This window comes from Hippopotamus amphibius, chromosome 1 (assembly GCF_030028045.1).
Source record: "Hippopotamus amphibius kiboko isolate mHipAmp2 chromosome 1, mHipAmp2.hap2, whole genome shotgun sequence".
NCBI classification, from domain to species: domain Eukaryota; kingdom Metazoa; phylum Chordata; class Mammalia; order Artiodactyla; family Hippopotamidae; genus Hippopotamus; species Hippopotamus amphibius.
Window position 1 is genome coordinate 166503237 of NC_080186.1, and position 18492 is coordinate 166521728.

At 52.4% G+C, this 18492-nt stretch overlaps 1 protein-coding gene across 4 annotated transcripts in view; it reads right to left on the reverse strand.

Moving 5' to 3' along the window:
- Positions 1-3480: 3480 nt before the first annotated feature.
- The window catches only part of TCF7 (transcription factor 7), a 32978-nt gene continuing 17966 nt past the window's right edge, over positions 3481-18492 (reverse strand). The window contains exons 4-11 of one of the 4 annotated variants that reach the window (XM_057735080.1): positions 13119-13230; positions 12180-12267; positions 10567-10659; positions 9198-9317; positions 8593-8755; positions 8374-8481; positions 7756-7804; positions 3481-5173 (exon numbers count right to left, since the gene is read on the reverse strand). In XM_057735080.1, the coding sequence (XP_057591063.1) occupies positions 5094-5173; positions 7756-7804; positions 8374-8481; positions 8593-8755; positions 9198-9317; positions 10567-10659; positions 12180-12267; positions 13119-13230 (813 nt within the window). In that variant the 3' untranslated portion in view covers positions 3481-5093. Of the gene's footprint in view, positions 5197-7755; positions 7805-8373; positions 8482-8592; positions 8756-9197; positions 9318-10566; positions 10660-12179; positions 12268-13118; positions 13231-18492 lie in introns of all 4 variants that reach the window. The other 3 variants (XM_057735090.1, XM_057735098.1, XM_057735106.1) reach the window with 3 other exon arrangements.

Here is an 18492-nt window from a genome sequence, read left to right on the forward strand (position 1 = left end):
ACAGGGTAAGGAAGAAGGCAGTATGCTTAGTCTGGAACTAGTAGCAGAAGTTGGGTGTCCTTGGGCCTGCTAGAGAATATAGTCTGGAGAGAGATATTAGGGCTGGATTGGTACAAGACTTTTGGTGACACTCTAGGAAGAGTTTTCATCAGACTTATGTTAGGCAGTGCAGTTCTTGAGTATATGAACAAAAATATTTTTTGTAGTATTAGACTATAAAGTGTTCTGAATATTGAGGGCTTTGCAACTCGGGTCTTGATGCCTTTTTCTTTGTTACTATTGTTAAAAATCAATACCTCCAAAAAAGAGATAATGAGTAAGAACTGTATGTATACAAGATGAAGAAGAATGATATAAGTTTAGAACATGTCCCTTGGCCCAAGATTGAGCCGTTTGAACACCTAAGCAGGTAGACTGAATGCTATTGTTCCTGTTGAGTTGTTAGTGGATATCAGCATTGTTGGTGGCATAAAGGTGTTGGTGAAGGGGCTCTTGTTTGAGGGGTTTCCACTGTGGGACTTTTTGAGTGATAGTTTGTTAACTCGCGGATAACACGCTTCTTTGCAGTATTTTGCACTGTTGGTTACATCTGGTCTGTGTGCCAATACTGAGAGGCATTTTGTGGGAGGAATATAGTTGTTCACAACAATATCTACTTCCATGTCTGTAGTTCTCATGACCTTCTGACATTGCTCAACTTGAAATTTTCAGAAATTATTTGCTGAACTTATTAACCTGCTATGTGCCAGCCTGTTCTTTCTCTCTGAGGATCACCCTATTCCATAAACACGCTCTCACCTTCAGAACTTCCCCCCTGTATACAGTGCAAATTTGTATTTGTCCTTTGTGTGCTGAATGTGCCATTTCACAACCTCTAACTTTTACCTGCTTCAAATGCTTTGCAGATATTTCTCTCCCAGGAGGCTTATAGGAAGGGTGGAGATACAGAGAAAGCTCAGAAAAGTATATTCAAGGGAAGTTTTGTGTGTGACTGGAACCTAATTTCTACTCCATCCCCACCCCCCCATTGACTGCACATGTCTGAAAGAACAAGACTTAAGATAAAAGAATGTGAGAACACCTGAATGAAAAAGGAAGACATTTCCACTTAAAAGAAGTGACCAGGTGAACTTAAAAGAAGTCAGCATGAACGAGTAACTATCTCCTTTATAATTCATAGCTGCTGAAATATCCCTTACCTTAGGTAGCTACTGACCTAATTCATGGGGATTGCTAGGCATAGGATAGTTCCTACCCCTAGGACAGAATTTGCCCTTTCTACTTAACTCTGTGTCCAATCCCACACTGTTCTTAACAACTTCAAAAATCTCTCTTGATCTAAGCTGGGCTTTTATTCGAGGGAATTGATTATGGGAACATCCCCATCTTTGATCTCTTGTAAAACTCCCTGCTTTACTCCCTGAATACATTCAGTTATGGCTCCTCTCAGACCCCTACTGCCCACTGTAGACAAGCAGACCAGTATAGACTTTGGGAGCCTGAGTTTAAAAGAGGCCCATGGTGATTTGAGATCTGAAACAGAAGGTGATTGGAATAGTCGGGATTGGGGGAGTTCACACACCATAGGAACCAGGTTCAGCTTTGGTGGTTAGCTTGTTTCAAGGACCCTTGGTGAACTCTTAAGGCTCTCAAGATAGTTGAGAAACAGTCATGCTAAAGCAGCTTTTCTAATCTCACAGAAAAGCCAACTCAGCTTTAATATAATGAATTAGTTTTTGGTCTCAAATCTTACAGGCCTTGCAAATCTGTGTTACCCTTTGCCTCTTCTGTGCTGTTTTTTTCCCCATTAGAAATGCATGTGGGAACCAATTCCCTTTCTTCTTTGGAACAATGTAAAGAACCATTCTGCTTCATTGCACACGTGGCCTTCCAGCCAGGCTTATTGTACACTGAATAGATAGTTCGGAAGAGAGCCTACCACAGGGCTTCCTGTAAAGAGGGAAACACCCTCAAATTGGGAGACTTTGGAAGGCCCTGTTAGCTTGTTGGGCTGAGCCCTCACCATGTCTTCTGAGCCCAAGAGGGCAGGGGGAGCAGCTGCAGCAGAGGAGGGATCAAGATCTGTATTTCAAACAAATCTGCCAGTTGTCTAGGGAGGGAATGTGTAAGGGAGGTTGGGGTGTCTGGTCTTATGTTTCAGAAAATGGCTGGTTTTTGGCTGGAAGTGAGGTGGGACTGCTGTGGTATTTGAAGTTGAATTTGGGGCTACATTCTCAAGGCACCCTCTGGCCTCACAGGAATGTGCTGGTAGGATCTAGGAAGATTTGCGTTTCCTCTTTGAAGTCTTTTTTTACTTTTTTTTTTTAAAAAAAGCCTGGTTTGATTTTAACAAAGTTGCCAAAGCACCCCCCCTTTAAGCTCATACACAAAGAGTGTATTGTTTAGGTACCCCATGTGCTCTAAATAAGACACCAGATCAGATGCAGCAAGGTAGTCTTGCATAAGCCTTGGTTAAAATGTAGTTTTTTGAAACAGCTAGGCCAGTAGCCAGAGTGGAATTCTTTAAATGGGACAGATGTCAGGAGAATGGCTGGTCTCCTCTAACACCCTTCCAGAAAAAAGCAAGTCTAGGATTACAACTTCCAGTGGCCTACTTATTTAGACACTACTCTGGAAGATGACTTTATTCATATTTTTAAATATAAAATCCAGAAAACTAACTCCGTTAAGTGAAAATTACATGATGGTGGCCCAGCAGCTGGCTGTTGTGATACACTTCTTGCCCAACATTTGTATCTAATGGTTGACTTTGAGGTGGCTTTGTGTGACACCTTTCACATTCATGATGGGTCTCAAGAAGTTAACAATATACTTTAACATGATGGAAACAGGTGTGAAAAAAGTAGGTTGTAGATTTATCAAACTTCAGAGGTTTTGTATAAAAATATGAATACCTCAAGAAATACTTAACATACTTTAACAGCCTTTGGGAGGAAAGGGTGCTATTGAAATACTCATCTTTTGGATTTTTTGATGATACCAGGTTATCAAAGATTCCTGTGTTCATGTTTTCCTGAAAATAGGATGTATACTTGTCTTTTCTCTCTGCCTTCAGAGGAAAATGGAGCCCAGTGATGATGTGCGCCTGTTTCTGTTTGGGTTATCTTAAGGGCTGTGGTGGCAGTATTTTCCAATCCATTCTCAAATGAGCAGTGGGGGCAGGTTGGCCTCTGTATCAGGTGTGAGGTCAGAGGACTAGGGAGTTAAGATCAAGGCTTGGAATGGGAACTTACACCTAGCATGGGTCCTGCTGTCTGGGTTGGAGCAGGGCCCAAGCCCCTTAAGGAGAGGGTGAGAGTAAATCCCTGGCTTGTGTAGATTCAAGGTCTTGAGAACATGTGTAGCATAATAGAGAGAAACCCCAAGTTTCGTGCTGTGGAGAAGAAAAGGAAAAAGTGTCGTACTCTGTCACTGAAACAGCTTATTCCTCAGAGTCAAGCTTTGAAAAAGAAACCAGTAAAAAGTATCTTTATTCTCATATCAGAAGTTTTTCTATGATATGCATTAACAATACAAAAATATTTTGACTACTACAATGGTCTTTTTTTCTCTCAAGACTTGTTGCAACACTACACTAGAACATAAGATCTTTGGATTCTGAGAAGCCAATGGCTAAAGTAGAAACTAAAGGCTTTTATTGAGGGGTGTGTATGGGAATAGCCCTTTCTCTTTGGATTCAGGCTACATACAGTGAAGAGGAGGCAAGAAACCCAACTAAGTTAAATTAAAAAAAAGGTTTTTTAAGGCTCAGGGTTGAAGCTTGGCTCAGAAATAGGTTAAAATAGGCTCTGGTGAAAACCCGATGTCCACCACGAGAGGTTTTCTGGGCTCCTTGCTTCGGTTGTAATGGTCTTCTTTCCTGCAGCCCCATAGGGAAACTGAAGCTGGCCTACTTTTGTGCTGGAAGATAGGCACTGGATGTCCTGAGGTTTGGTTTGCCCTCTCTTACAACTGTCTAAGAGCTGGCCAGACTGATGTGGATAAGCTGGAATTGGATCTGTGAAAAAGGCTCTCAAAAGCAAGCGGGGATGCACACTGGATTTTGAGCCATGACTTACTTGAACTGTTGATTGCAGCCACTATTGACTGAGGCATTTGGTACCAGGACTTCTCAGGTAGTTGAATTTCTCAGGAAACATTTCTGAGTAATTTGAACTAGAGCCACATACCCTTACCACCCACACTTGCCTGTAACGTAGTGTCAGGTTATTCCTGTTGTCTAGGGTGATAGGCCTAAATCTAAGCTATTCTGTTCACTTCTCTTCTTGTAAGCTCCTAAGAACGTGGCAAGAAGCCTCCCTTGGTCCAACTTACAGATACCAGCTGGTTTTCTATAAACACGGCTTCTCCAGGCCTTTAAGAGAGAAACGTTGTCTTGAGCTTTGTGGTTGTGACCATGCTTACACGTTGTTTAGTAAACCAGCTCCTTCTTGGTCTGTGAGAAGTATCTGGTGTGGGAAGGGCGTGGCAGTGGTGGGGTTGGGGGGCGGGTAGAGTAGGGAAAGCAGTTGGGCTCAGTCTAGCCCACTTATGACCTATAGCAGAAAAGCAAGGGAGGCAGGGAGGGGCATCTGGCTAGCAGGATAGATGGTAAAAAGAATAGATCAGTCTGCCATTGGCGTGAGGGATGCCCTTAATCAAATGACACAACATAAATCTGATTCCCACCACTTGGAGTGGTTTGAATTGATGGCCCCAGGTTCAGGCAGAAGTTGTGCAGCCTCTGACATCTCCAGGGCCTGGACTCTGAGAGGGAGCCAGCAGGGCCCCTGGCCGGTTTCCACGTGCTTTGGGGCTCTGTCGTCTCCTCTCAGAGGGTGGGCCCCTGGAGGAAGCCATCTGTCCTGTGCATGCTAGGCTGCCTGTCTCTGAGATTCCTGTTGCTGTACCTGTGTACTCTGCAGATTGCTCTGAGGGGCCTGAAGGGGCCCAGGGGGCTGGGAGGCTGAGTGTGGCTGAGAGACCTGGTGATGTAGGTGCCGGTTCCGCAGGGCTAGCAAGCAGTTCTGTGGGGAAGTGGGGCAGCAGGAGGTATGAGGGTGAGTCCTGGGGAGTTGGGGACCCGGGGCAGCCTAGAGCACTGTCATCGGAAGGAACGGGGCTGGGGCAGCGGCCTTCTCCGGGTAAGTACCGAATGCATTTCTTTTTCCTCCTAGGAATAGTGAAGAGAGTTATCTGTAAACAGAGGGTGAATTCATAGTCATACACCACAACCAAAAAAGGCTGCCCTTGCATAGGCCTAGCTCCCCCTGACTTAGGTGATATACCTGTGCCTTCAGGCTTCACACTGCAACTGCTAAGCCTGGCCCAGACTGGGACAGGTGCAGTTCCCAGCAGAGCCACAAGGTGGCACAGGGACCTTTTGTAGCTTGGCCTGTGGGCTACCTGCTATCTTCCAGGGCAGCTATCTCCTAGTCTAGCCTGTTGAGGCTCTGTGTTTGTGGGGCTCAGATCTGATTAAGGGAAGGGACTGCAGTGGGCTTGTGGCTTCTAGGGCTGAGCAGTCAAAATGCTCAGAGCTAGGCTAGGGGCAGAGAAAGGGAAGAAATGGAAAGTGACCTGTCTCATCCATTCCTACCATCTTATTCCCTGGACCACAGCTTGTTTCTGAGTAGCATGGAATGGATGGAATAAGGCCTCCTCTGAGCACACAGTTGCCTCCCACCATGTGTACATACACACACATACTTACTCCCCCGAATTCCTCTTTGGTGGACACTCTTAGGAGTTGGGCAAGTATTCCCTAGAGTCTGTGAACTTACTCCCTGGAGCAGCCTCAGCCTTGGCCCTAGCAGGCCTGGCCTGAACCTAAACTAGGCAACTTTAGCCATTTGGTAGGTATACTTTCTTTTCCCATACACAAATATTTCTCTGTTGTATGGTGAAACATAAAAGTTTAATGCCACAGGGCCTAAGTATGTGTACCAGGGGTACCTCTGTTCATCTCTCTCTACCTCTCTGAGCCCTCAGGTCTCAGTAGGTACACGATGTAAGCACACGGCCACTGGGCATTTAGATTATTCAAACTGTTGTCTACTACAGTCACTTTGTTGTTCTTAGCTGTAAGGGGCTCAGTATGGTACAGCAGGGAATCCCAACTTGAAGAAGTGAGGAAGCTGGTGGACCATGATGACTTTTGAGGCCTGGAAACTCAAAGGCCTGGGCTCAGGCCACTTAAATGCTTTGTTTGAGATCTGTCTGCTGATGACCTGTTAGGCCTGATTAGCACCAGACCAACATTACCAGGGAACCCTGGGCACCAGGCACCAGAAATAGCTGCTAAGTCTGTCTTTCCTTCCCTTCTAGAATACTGTCTCTCCTCCTCCTTCCACTTAGACCCAAGTGATCTTCCTCACAAGCTGTGTTTCGTGTTTACTCCCATTCTTAGGAGGCATGGGCTTTCCAATCTGTAGGTATGTTGGGGGCTAGGGGCCAAAGGAGGGCAGCAGGCCCAGCAGAACATGTGCAGAGTCAGGGAAGCAGCTTGAAGCAAAGGGAGGATGGTGGTGGGGACAAACCCACCTGCACGGACCACACCAATCCGTCTGCTGGTTGAGGCCAAAGCGAGCACGGCATTTCTTAGGCGAGCCAGGGTCTGCTCACAGCCATGCCAGAGGGGCAGAGCAGGGCAGAGGGCGAGCAGGCAGGCAGCAGGGCAGAGCAGGGCCCAGAAAGAAGAGGTAATATCAGTGTTAGCCAGTCACAGATACCCCACAGTCCCTACAGGCAAGGGCCTCTCCATGGCAAAGCCAGCCCTAGTGGGAGCTGTAGGGCCCAAAGCCAAGGTATCAGGAAAGGTTGGCACCCAGCTGGCAGTATAGAGGCAGTGGGAAGCATGGTGGGGGTGGGAAGGGAGGGGACCCTATCAGGCTGGTTCCTCTCTGTGGCTTGTGGGGCCCCTTGCAGCAAGGGAGCTGAGAGAAGGGCCTGGGGGACCCATGGGGATCAAGCCTGTTCTGCCTTAGGGATTCCCACCCCCTCCCCAACTCCCTGCCGTTTTTCTTCATCTTCGCCAGTGTGCAATCTGCCTGACCCATATCCCCTCATGCTGTAGCTTAAGCCTGTGCTACACACTTTTCCAGAACAAAAGAACAGCCCATTCTTTAACCTTAGAAAAAAGACTGAGGACTTTGCTGTGCCCCAGGCCTAGCTTCCAGCTTCCCTGTGCAGGGGCAGCACAGCTGAGAAAGCCATTCATGGATGTGGAGTGTGAATTACCAGAGTTCAAGCAGGAATTCTCCCACAGGAAGAAGACTTTGGAGCAGGGTGTGGCCTCTCTGGGGCCTCTATACAGAGTACTTTGCACCTCCATGAGAAACTGGGGGTGGGGTGATAGAGAAATTGCTACACTGTGTGACTGCTGGGCTCAGGCGTGGGGCTGGGCTCAATCTCCTCCCAGACAGCCTGCTGCTCACCTCTGTAGAACTAACCAGGATGCAGTATTTGGGTTTAGTCTTGAATCAGCAGGGGCTGGCTGTTAGCAAGGCTTGCAAAGGGGTGTGTGTGTGACAGGTCACCAACCACCGCTGTAAGAACTGGCTTCTGCTGGTCTTCCCTGGGACTTAGTATAGCTGTTCCTCTGGTGGGGGTTTGAGTTGGGAGATACAGGCCTTGTTTCCAGAGGGCCCAAAGGTTCGTGGCTGAGTACTCCGCCCCTCTCTGGGCCAGAGCGGGGCTGCTCATGAAATGGGGACCTGGAGAGGAGCCTCCACTACTGCTGAGGGAAGGCCTCACCTGTGTTGGATTCTTGGTGCTTTTCCCTCGACCGCCTCTTCTTCTTCCCCTGCAGAGAACCAAGTGGAGGATGCTCAGAGGATGCTGGGAGGTGGGCACTGTAACCCCAGTGAGCAAGTGGCTGGGACACCTGCTGCCTAGTTCGGGTGCCTGTAGGATTCAGGCCCACAGTCCACTCTGACCTGGGGGCCCTGGTGTTTTTGTTTTTTGAGTGCTTACATAGGCCCTGGTGTTTCTTGATTGCGGTTTTTGCTAGGTTACCACGGGGCAGTTAGTGGCTCCTCCTCCCTTTCCCACATTGGTCTCCATTTTGAACGGAGGAGGTGACTTCCAGGCCCTGTCCTCCGCTTGTGCTGATGTGGCCCAGTCAAATACTGGACAACAGCCCTGTGTGGAAGTACACCCTGGGGAAAACAGGACATAAGCCTGCCTTTAAGGGCAGCTCTCCTTACTTGGTCCTCGTCTTGAGCTAGCCATGGAAGGCCTTGGACCCTCTATTCCACCACCTCCCCTCCTCCTCTGTGCCTTTACAACAGTAGTCCTGACTTCGCGGGTGAGACTGTGGCCCGGGGTATGGCATGTGGAAGGTTCCCCTACTGTGTGTTGTTGGCCACTCACGTAGTTGTCCCGCGCCGACCAGCCTGGGTATAGCTGCATGTGCAGCTGCCTCTCCTTGCGGGCCAGCTCATAATACTTGGCCTGCTCTTCCCGGGACAGTGCGTGCCACTGCAGTGGGGAAGAGGGGCAGATGGAGGTGCATCAGGGAGTCAGCAGGCTACACCAGGGTGAAAGTTGTCAGGGCCCACCCCTACCAGCCCAGCTGCCCCATGGCCTCACCCTACGGCCCAGGATCTGGTTGATGGCAGCACTCTCCTTGAGCGTGCATTCTGCAATGACCTTGGCTCTCATCTCCTTCATGTACAGCATGAAGGCATTAAGTGGCTTCTTGATGGTTGGCTTCTTGGCTTCCTTCTCTGCCTTGGATTCTGCCTGTGTCTTCCTGAGGGACACATGAACAGATTACTCAGGAGCCCCCACACTGTCCACCTAATGCTACCGCTCTCCTCTGTCCAGTGTGCATGTAAGTGCATGGATACTAGAGTTTTGTAAATGGGATCTTTTTTTAAAGCTGCCCCAAAGTAGGTACGCAGAGCTAATTGTTCCTTATAGGAATTCTGCAGCTAAATAAGGAAAGCCCCTCCCCTCTTGGGTCAGACTAAATCCTTCTTCCCCACTCCACCCACTCCCCTCCTGCTTCTGAGGATCAAAAAACAGTGCTCAGTGGCAGCTGCCACAAGACAGCTTGACCAGAGGCCTCCTGGCAGTCCCTGGAGCTACCAGGCAGCAGGGCTTGGGCCTGTTGGGAGAAATGTGTATCCTGAGGTCTGCTTACCTGTGTCATCCCCCCCCGCCACCCCCCCATTGAGTGTCTTTTCACTCACAGGCTGCGGTCGTAGGGCTGCAGCTCCTGCTTCCCTGAAGGGGGCACGATGGCTGGGTGGGGGATGGCTGCGGGGTGACCAGGTACACCGGAACCTAGCATCAGGGGTGGATGGGTGAACCTAGAGGCAGAGGAAGAGTTAACACTGAGCCAGGTATGTACAGGCCAGATCTTTGGACACATAGAGGCCCTTGCACAGTACACGAGGACAGGTGAACAGATACCCCACCTCCATTGGCCTGCATACAAGTACACAGAAATACAAATACCTGCTCCCAAAACACTGCACAGACACACTGCAAAAATCTACATGTACGTCAAATTCAGGTGGTTACTCAAGTCCTGAATAACTTTTGAATCCCCTTCTCAGCTCCTGCCCTCACCAGCTTAGCCAAGGCCTGTGGCTGCCCTACGGGCTTCCTTACTTTCCTGCCTGACCCCTCCAGACCTCTCTCCATGTAACACCTGAGTGCTCTTGGCCTCTTCTGTGGAAATTCCCCCGTTCCCACAGGACAGAACTCAGGCTCCTCCCTAGGGCTTGCACAGCCCTGTATGGCCATCTCTGCTGACGTTTCTAGCCCCATTCCCCCCCCCCACCCCCATTTCCCATCACTTTCCACCCCCAGCCATCTCCAGCTACTGCTGTTCCCTTTGTCACCCTCACTCAAGAGACGTTAGCCTTTTCATGAACCTTTCCCTGACCCGTCAGGCATGGCTGGGGTCTCCTTGGGGCTCTCCCATCACCCAGATAGCTCATTCAACTGCTGCTGCTGTGTCTATACCACCCACCCCTGGGCTGTGAGCTCCAGGAGGGCTAGAAATGTCTGCCAAATTCCTTGCTCCACAGCTGGCATGGGTCTGTCACTGAGGGAGTAAGCTAAGGGAAAGGACACACACACACACATAGCTCCCACTTTAACTTTCTGGCTGGTCTATGGATACCACTCTGTCCCTTGCTGCTTGCACAGGTATGGAGTCGCTGAGCAGGTGGCCCCTAATGGCCGGAGATTGGAGATGCATGTAAAAGGTCCTGCCTTAGCTTGGGCAGAGCTCAGGGGATGTTGTCCTGACTCACCCTTTCCTCAGCAGGATGCACAGCAGAGGTGAGTGCACACACACCTGCACACACGTGCATGCACCGTGTCTGGCTGCTCTGTGGTGCTCTGCACAGTATGGCCTGGGCTTAGGCCTCTTGCACTCCCACTGGCTTCATTCTCAGGTACAGGGGCAGCACAGGGCTGGAGAATGACAGACGGACGGATGGACAGACGACTAACACAGGGCAAGCACTGGCCTGGGCATGGCCTCTTGTGGGCACTGAAGCCTGGGCAACAGGAAGCAGGAGCCTAGCTGCAGGGTGGGGGACTCACCTGGGGTAGGGGGCGCCAGGGGCTGCGGTGGGGGCGGGGAAGTGCTGTCTATATCCGCAGGAAGGGGACAGGGGGTAGAGAGGAGGGCTGGGCCTGTGGTTGGGAGAGATAGCTGTTAGCAGTCTGACTACTGGCGAAATGTGGGGAAGGACTTCCCCACCTTGCTGGGCCTGACCCCTAGTGTCATAAGGCAAATTGGCTTCTGTTTGGCCCACTCTAGTGTATGTTTTAAACACCTGCCACCAGAGGGCAACATTTCCCTTTACAGGCTTACCTTCCCTCTATTCGTGTATGAGGGGTAGAAATGGCAGCATTCATTCTCCAGGGACCCAGCTTTGTAGGCCCCTGTGTCCCCTCCAGCCTCACCTCCTGAAATTCAGGCTTGATAACCTGCATACCTGCCCTAGGGCCTTTGCACCTACTGTAAACGTTGTTAGGATTGTTATGTCCCACTTTGCTTCAAAACTCCTGGTCATCTGTCAAGGTCTTGCTTGGCCAAAACACCCTTTCTCCAGAAAGCCCTTGATCCCAAGCTGGATGAGGCATCCCTCCAGGCTTCTACAGTCCTCAATCAAAGCTCTAGTAACAATGCTCTGTAACTGGCCTCTTGCCTGAGTTGTGCACTAGGTGGACTGAGTTCTGAGGGCAGGAACCTGAAGATCAGCCAGCTTCAGCAGTGTTCCTTTGGTGCCCAGAACCTGCCTGGTGCACTTAAATCCTGGGGGTACTCATGGGGCGGGGGTAGTCCTGATTTGTATTCACGGTTGAGCTTTATCCAGAGAGAATCTGAACAGGGAAGAGTGAGCTGAACATGAATAAAGGGCAAGTAGAAAGGGGCAGACGGGCACCAGGTTGGGCTTCTGGCCCGCCCTGCCTTCCTGGGAAGCCAAGCTTTCCTGCCGTTGGGTGACTGTCCTAACCTAGAGAGGCTAGAGACCTGCCCAGGTCAAACTGCAGGAAGCAGTTGATGAAGCAAAGGGTCACGTACCCTGCCAAGGCCCACGTACCCTGCCAAGGCCCAGCTCCAGCTGGAGACAGGCCCTTTGGCTCACAGTTGGGCCTGCAGAATGGGATCCAGGCTGGCTTTTCCTGGCCTAGCTTTAGTAGACTCTCCAAGCAGGCTGCCAGGGGCTTGGACTGAAGCAGGCACCCTAGGGGCAAGAAGGACCCTGCCCTTTAACCAGCCCAGCCAAGAAAGGGACCAACCAGCCGTAGACACTGAGGCAAGTGGGAGGTATCCTGCTGTCCACCAGGCCACTGAGAAGCAACAGCCTCGCTTGTGGCCATGCATGCTGCCACCTCCCTGCTCAGGCCTACCTTTCCTTCCTCACAGACTCATATGGCCCTGAACAGCCCAGGGTTCTCCCATTCAAATCTCTTAGACATTAAGGCAGAGTGTGACAGGGCTAGGACCAGGAGCTAGGTCTCCTGCCTTCCCAAAGGGAGTTGTCTGGCTAGCTGAGACATGGATAGAGCTGCTGGCCAGCTCCCCTGCTACCTGTAGAGAGCTGGCAGCAGGGTGCTCAGCACAGAAGAGTGGAGGAGGAAAATGGAAGGGCAGGTATGGGTCCAATCAATGCAAGGTACCCCTTTCCCACTGGGCCCTCACTCACCAGCTCACAGTGTGGGGGAGCTGTCCCATGCTGCCTGAGGTCAGAGAGTAGAAGCCAGAGAGGTCAGGGGTCTGCAGAGGCCTGTGAACTGCAGTGGAGAGGGGCCAAGTAAGTGAGCTAGCCTGACTGGGAGGCCACTTCAGCTAATTACTGCATCCTAGAACCTCCTGTGGGGCCCTCCTAAGATCCCATCTCCCTTGCTAGAGCGAGGACCAGACATACTGGTTTGTTCAGGACTATCCTAGTGTGATAATAGTGCCCCGTTTACAGGCTGGGGAATCGAGGGCAGAGGGTTTGGGGACTTGGCTGTGGACAGTGGCTGGACAGTGGCAGAGCTGGAGTCATTCAGCAGTGGGAGGCCAGACCTTGCCACACCCTGGTCCAATGCTGGTCTGCAATTGGGGCCTCTCTGCTGGGGGCTCTAGCCTGGCTTTCTGCGTGGGAGGCAGACCCCCTGGCCTGGGGAGCCAGGGCTCCACCCGTTCCCCCCTTGCCCCCTCCTCCCCAGGGTTGAGTCAGCAGGTTTCCCACAGCCGACAATGACTGATTTCAGAATGACTCTGCCTGAGGCTGAGGTGAATCAGCCATCACAACCACCACTTTCCATTTTCTCACTGGGGGAGGGAAAGACTACAAGTTTTATATTTATCAGCTTTATACAGAGGCCTACTCCCATACTCGCATCGGGCAGTCACTCAGGATTTAAGCTCCGACCTCAACCCGAAGTCTTCAAATTTTGACCCCGTACCACCTTCCCCAACCCTTTGGTGCCCTCAGGCCCCTCAATCTTTTGGTCATTTTGGGGGGGCCCTGAGTTTGCACAGCCCCAGGTTCTTCATTTATCAAAAGGGTCTAGCCACCTGGTCTCAGAAGACGGACTTGATCCCCCCACTCCCCGGCTCTGGGTCTCGTTGGGCCCTTTCCGTCCAGGATTCATACCTTGTTTCTGGCTGATGTCGGCTGCTGCAGGTGTGGGGTGTGGGCTGCTGAAATGGTCATAGAGAGGAGAGAGTTGGGGGACGCCGTGGGAAGGCTGACTGGCCTTGTTGTGCTGAAAAACGAGGAGGGTGGGTGAATGTGGGGGACCTGAGGGAGGGAGGCACCGGACTGGGGTGCACATATAGGAAGTGTTCCAATTAGCTGTGTGGGGGCAGCCCAACCATCAAAGGAAAGTGGAGGTGGTCAAAACCACAGGCTTCCCTGGACAGGACCCTACTCAAGCCACCCTGTGTCCAGTGCCCTGCCGCACTCCCCCCCCCCCCCGCCCCCACCGGCCAAACACACACACACACACACACACACACACACACACACAACTTTGCCCAAGCAGTCCAGTTTCCTAGAGAGCCTTTCAGTCTTTCTTTGCCCTCAGTTCTAGGAGGCATTTCCCCCCTGCACAGGAAATTCTTCCTGCCTCCTGGTTTCAGAGATCTCCCAGTTTCTCTGCGGTCCTATGGCTTGTCTGGTGAGCAGCTCACATGCCTCCAGCCCTAGGACAGCCCGGAGCTTGTTTTCCTCCTCCTCTAGCCCCCAGACTGAAGGTCTTGAGTCTGACCCTCTGAAACCACCTAAGAGTATTTGTTGACATAGGGAAGGGGCCCCCTCAGCTCTCTTAACTCAGGGGAGGTGGGGCAAGGTGGTGCCAGGTGTGGCCAGGCTTCCTCCAGAGCCAACCCACTCAGCCTCCACACTTCCTGTTTCCTCAGCACCACAGGACTCTTACTTTTCACACTAGTCACATGGATTTGTCATGAGATGACATATTCAGGCTGGGAAGGGGGCTCCCCATGAGACCTAGCCACACAGAGTGTGCTGTTCAGGGCCAAGGTCCAGCTCTGCATATCCTCAGTGCACACCTTTGTAGGCCAGGGCCCTGGAGACATCAGGGCTGAAAGTCAGCTTCCACTTGGAAAAGTCCACCCTTGGGGATGCTGCTGGCTGGGAGCACAGATGAGTGACTTCTAATCCACAGCACAGAAGAAACAGGACATCTTTGGGGCAAGACAGTAATGAGAAATTGTGGTCTGGGCTCCTTCCCACCCTGTAGGTGAAATTTCTCACTGGGTGAATTTAGCCAGTCTCCTTAACATCTCTGGGCTTCTCCTGTGTAATGGATGGGGTTCATGATACCTTCATCACCAGGTTTGGGGAAGGTTAGGGCAGCTCTTGATGAGGGGGCCTGGCACCAGTCCTTTGGCACTGGCTGTTAGGGGTCCAGGGTGAGGCTAGAGGGCAGGGCAGGTATGAGCCACACTGTACTCATGGCATGAGGCTCCCGGGTGGGCACAGGATCCCACACCTCCCAGTAACAGCCTTGGCCACCACCGTCCCCACATTCCTCCCTCCAGGGGGGCTTCAGGCTGGGCTACAAGCTGCACCCTTCCCCTCTGGGCCTGGTAAGTCACTGACATTGCTACCTGTCAGTCCCCTGCTCATTCGTCTGCCCACCAGAAGGAGTCTTAGATACCAGGGCTAATCGGCCTGCCTTCTGTCCTCAGGCAGACAGGAGTTAAAGTTCTAACAGTGGTGGCTCCAGTAACGTTCTTTGCGGCTGGCATGGATTTGGCACCACAGCCACTTCCTGAGGCCGATGCCTCACCTCTGAACAGAGCCCCTTCCTGGGCTCCTGGGGCAGGGCAGGAGCGCTTCCCAGGGCTCTCCACTGTGAGCTAGAGGTCTGCTGACCACGTTCAGCTCCTGGATCTAATTTACTGCAGCATCTGAGCACCCATCACCTTGTTTCAGATGGCTGTTGTGAGGATAAAGCCAGGAGCTCAAGTACTCAGGTGTCAGGTAATGAGGAAGGGACATGTAAGAAGCCCCTCATTCACCCTGAAGAGTGAGGAGGAAATGCTCCTAACAGTGCTTCCCTAGCCCTCTGGTGCCAGGCCTCACATGGGCCAGACACTTGGGTCTTATTATGCCAAAGGAAGTCTGCCTGGAGATGGCAGACACGCCTGGCAGCCCACTGGCAGCATCCCTTGGGGAGAGTGATGACAGGGCCATGCCATCCCAGGTGTTGGTTGCTGTAACCTTCCTCTTGCTGTTTGAAGGCCAGGCTTCCTGAGCAAGCAGGGGGAAGCTCCTGTCATTCCCAGGCCTTGTGTTACAGACACAACTGTAACAGGTAGGGATTGTGTGGGGTATGGAAGTTGGAATATAGGATCCTCAGGCCTGTAGGCAAGAGAGAGAGGAGTCAATGGGATAGGTGTGGGGTATGCAGGGAATGTGATTCCTTCATGTACTGTGTACTTGTCACGTGCCAGGCACTGTGCCAAGCACTTTGCAAGCCCAGTCTTATTCCCACCAGCAGGTTGCCATTTCCCCCATCTGTAAATCCTCCAGCTGCCACCTCACGTCTTGCTCCCTTTACTGCAAACCTCAGCAGAGCTGTCCCCATTTGCTGCCTCTAGTCCTCCGCTCTCATTATCCCTTCATCCACACCAATCTCTTGCCCCATCACTTCCCCAGATGTCTCGTCAAGGTCCCCAATGACTTCCACGTTGCTGAACTCAAGTGGCCAATTCTCAGTCTTCATGTTACCTGACTTCTCAGCACATTTAACACAACTAATTTCTCCCTCCTCCTTGCAATAATTTCTTCCCTTGGATTCCAGAATGCCTCACTTCCCTGATTTTCCTCTAACCTCAGAGGCCACACCTTCTCGGCCTTGTTTCAGGCTCTTCATCTTTTGACCTGACTCAAGCTTGGCCCTCAGTTCTCTATCAATTCTCACCTACCACGGTGCTCTCATCCAGGCTCACAGCTTTTTTTTTTTTTTTAATTTTTTTTTTTTGGCACACTGGCTTAGTTGCTCCGCGGCATGTGGGATTGAACCCATGACCTCTGCATTGGCAGGCGGATTCTTAACCACTGCACCACCTAGGAAGCCCGGGGCTATGTATTTTTTTTTTTTTTTTTTGGCACACAGGCTTAGTTGCTCTGCGGCATGTGGGATCTTCCTGGAGCTGGGATCGAACCCGTGACCTCTGCATTGGCAGGCGGATTCTTAACCACTGCGCCACCTAGGAAGCCCCAGGCTCACAGCTTTAAACATCTTCATGTGATGACTTCACATCTGTATCTCCAGCCCCCACTTCTAGGAGCGCCACTCTTCAAATGCTCACCAAATTCAGCATGTCCAAAGCAGAACCTCTGACTTCCTGCCCCAAACACCCTCAGTTAATGGCAACTCCCTCCTTCCAGTTGCTGAGACCAAACAGCCTGGAGTCATCTTTGATGCCCCCTTTTCTCACACTTCACCTCCAATTTGTCAGCAAATCCTAAGGCTCTACTTTCAAAATATATCAGAATCCAACAATTTCTCCTTTCCTCCCTGCCTCCGCCCAGGCCGAACCACAGTCACGCCTCACCCGGCAACCGCAGCAGCCTGCTGCTCCCTGAGTCCCGCAGGCAGCAGCCGCATAAATCAGACCACGCGGCTCCCCAGCCGAGGGCCTGCAGCAGCCTCCCCTGGGCCTGCACACTCTGAGAACACGCCCCAGCCACCTCTGCGACCCTGTCACCTGCCTCTCTCCTTGCTCACTGTGCCCAGGACTTCCCATGGTTGCTGCAGCCTCCAGCCTCCTTCTCCAGCTACTCCCGTGGTCACTTTTAAGGGTGCCGGCATGGGAAGCGGGTTGGGAAGCGCAGCTCCAGGCTTGCTGACCCTTTCGTCGACCATTCCTCTGTAGAATCCTGGGCAGTCTGCCCCTTGTGAGATGAGCACGCGCCTGTCAACGCGGCCTGCCGCAGATGCAGAAATCCTGCTCCCTCCTAGAACTTCTGGGAGCAGGCGCCAAGGGCCTATGCTGGCGGAAAGTCTTCTGGAAACCTCGGGTGCCTTTTTACCCTGGTAGGTTCCTAGGACAGGGATCAGCCAGATCCCAGGCCTTGTGGCACCTGGGGAGACTAGCCTCAGGGCCCACTCCCTCAGGAACCCAGGACCCTGGGGGAAGGCACTCCCCTATTCGCCGTCTAAGGGCACAAATGCCTGGGAGCCCTGGAGCAACAGATGGAATGAACATCCTCCACAGGTCCCTCCAAACCACGGGGCTTTTGAGCCTCTGCTTCAGAGAAGGCCCTGCCAGCCAGCCTTGGCTCTGGCTTTTCAGCCCTCAGAGTTATAAGCCTGGCTGGTGGAGTGGGCAGCTCGGACCCTGGGGAATCAGGAGCAGAGCCTGGGGTCCAAGGTGCCAGCTCTAAGAAGACAGTCCTGGAGTCCCGCTCTGCCCAGGCTGTGGGGGGTGGAAGGGTGTCTGCTCCACGGCAGAGACAGGGTGGTTCCATAGCAGGTTCCTCAGCAAACCCCCTCCCCTGGGGAGGGCTACGCTGGGGCAGGAAGCCCTGGAGAGCCCTGTCACCTGAGGGACAGCTAGAGCTGACGCTCCTTGGCCAGGCTGGTTAAGCTCCATGTTGTAGCACAGCTCATTCTAGGCCTAGCAAAGCTCAGAATCCAGCTCAGCCTACGGCCTCTGGCCTGTTATGTATGTGTGTGACGGGGCAGGTGGACAGAGGGCTCATCCTGGCCATCAGCCTTCCCTGGGAACTGGGGAGAAGCCTCATTAAACAGAAGTCTGCAGCCAAACGATAGGAGAGGTGCCAGGTGGGCAGAGGTGGGGCTGAGAACCTGCCGGCAGCCAGAGGCCCTGAGCTGCCAGGGCTCCAGGGCAGAGCAGCGAGGGCCTGGCCAGTCCCTCCCACGTTCATGTAGGCTGCCTCTCAGCCTCACTCCCCAGCCCCCTCCATGCCTGGTGGTGGAGCCAGGGGGAACTGTCTGGCGCAGGACCTGGTGCCCCATGCCCCCTGTAGCCAATGGAACGTCCCGCTCCATGGCCTCAGCACAAGGCTGTCCCAGGGCTAGGCCACCCAGACAGCAGGGTGGAGTGGCTGGGGCCTGGCCTGGGTGTGGGGAGCCTAGTGACTGGAGCTCTGCTCCTCTCCTCTCCTCCCCTGGTGGTGACTGTGCCCAGCCTCCAAGGGAAGGAGGCAGGCCTGGATTGACTGTCCTCACTGGTCCCTGAGTATCTCAACGGCACAACCGCATGTCTCTTACCTCTGAAGGCAGAGTGCCAAGCATAGCGCTGGGTGTTCAGTAAGTGCTCACAGCATGGTGGGATGTATAAACAAATGAAAGACTCAACAGCAGACCACACTCCTTGATCAGCGAGACCCCTGTTCTTGGCCTTTGCATACAGCCCCTTTCCCCTGTCCCCCTCCAGACTGCAGCGCTCCAGGACGAGCCCAGGACTCTGAGATCTTGGACTGGGAGGCCATGTCTGCTACAGCCTTAGCAGAGGCGGTCCTTCCTGCC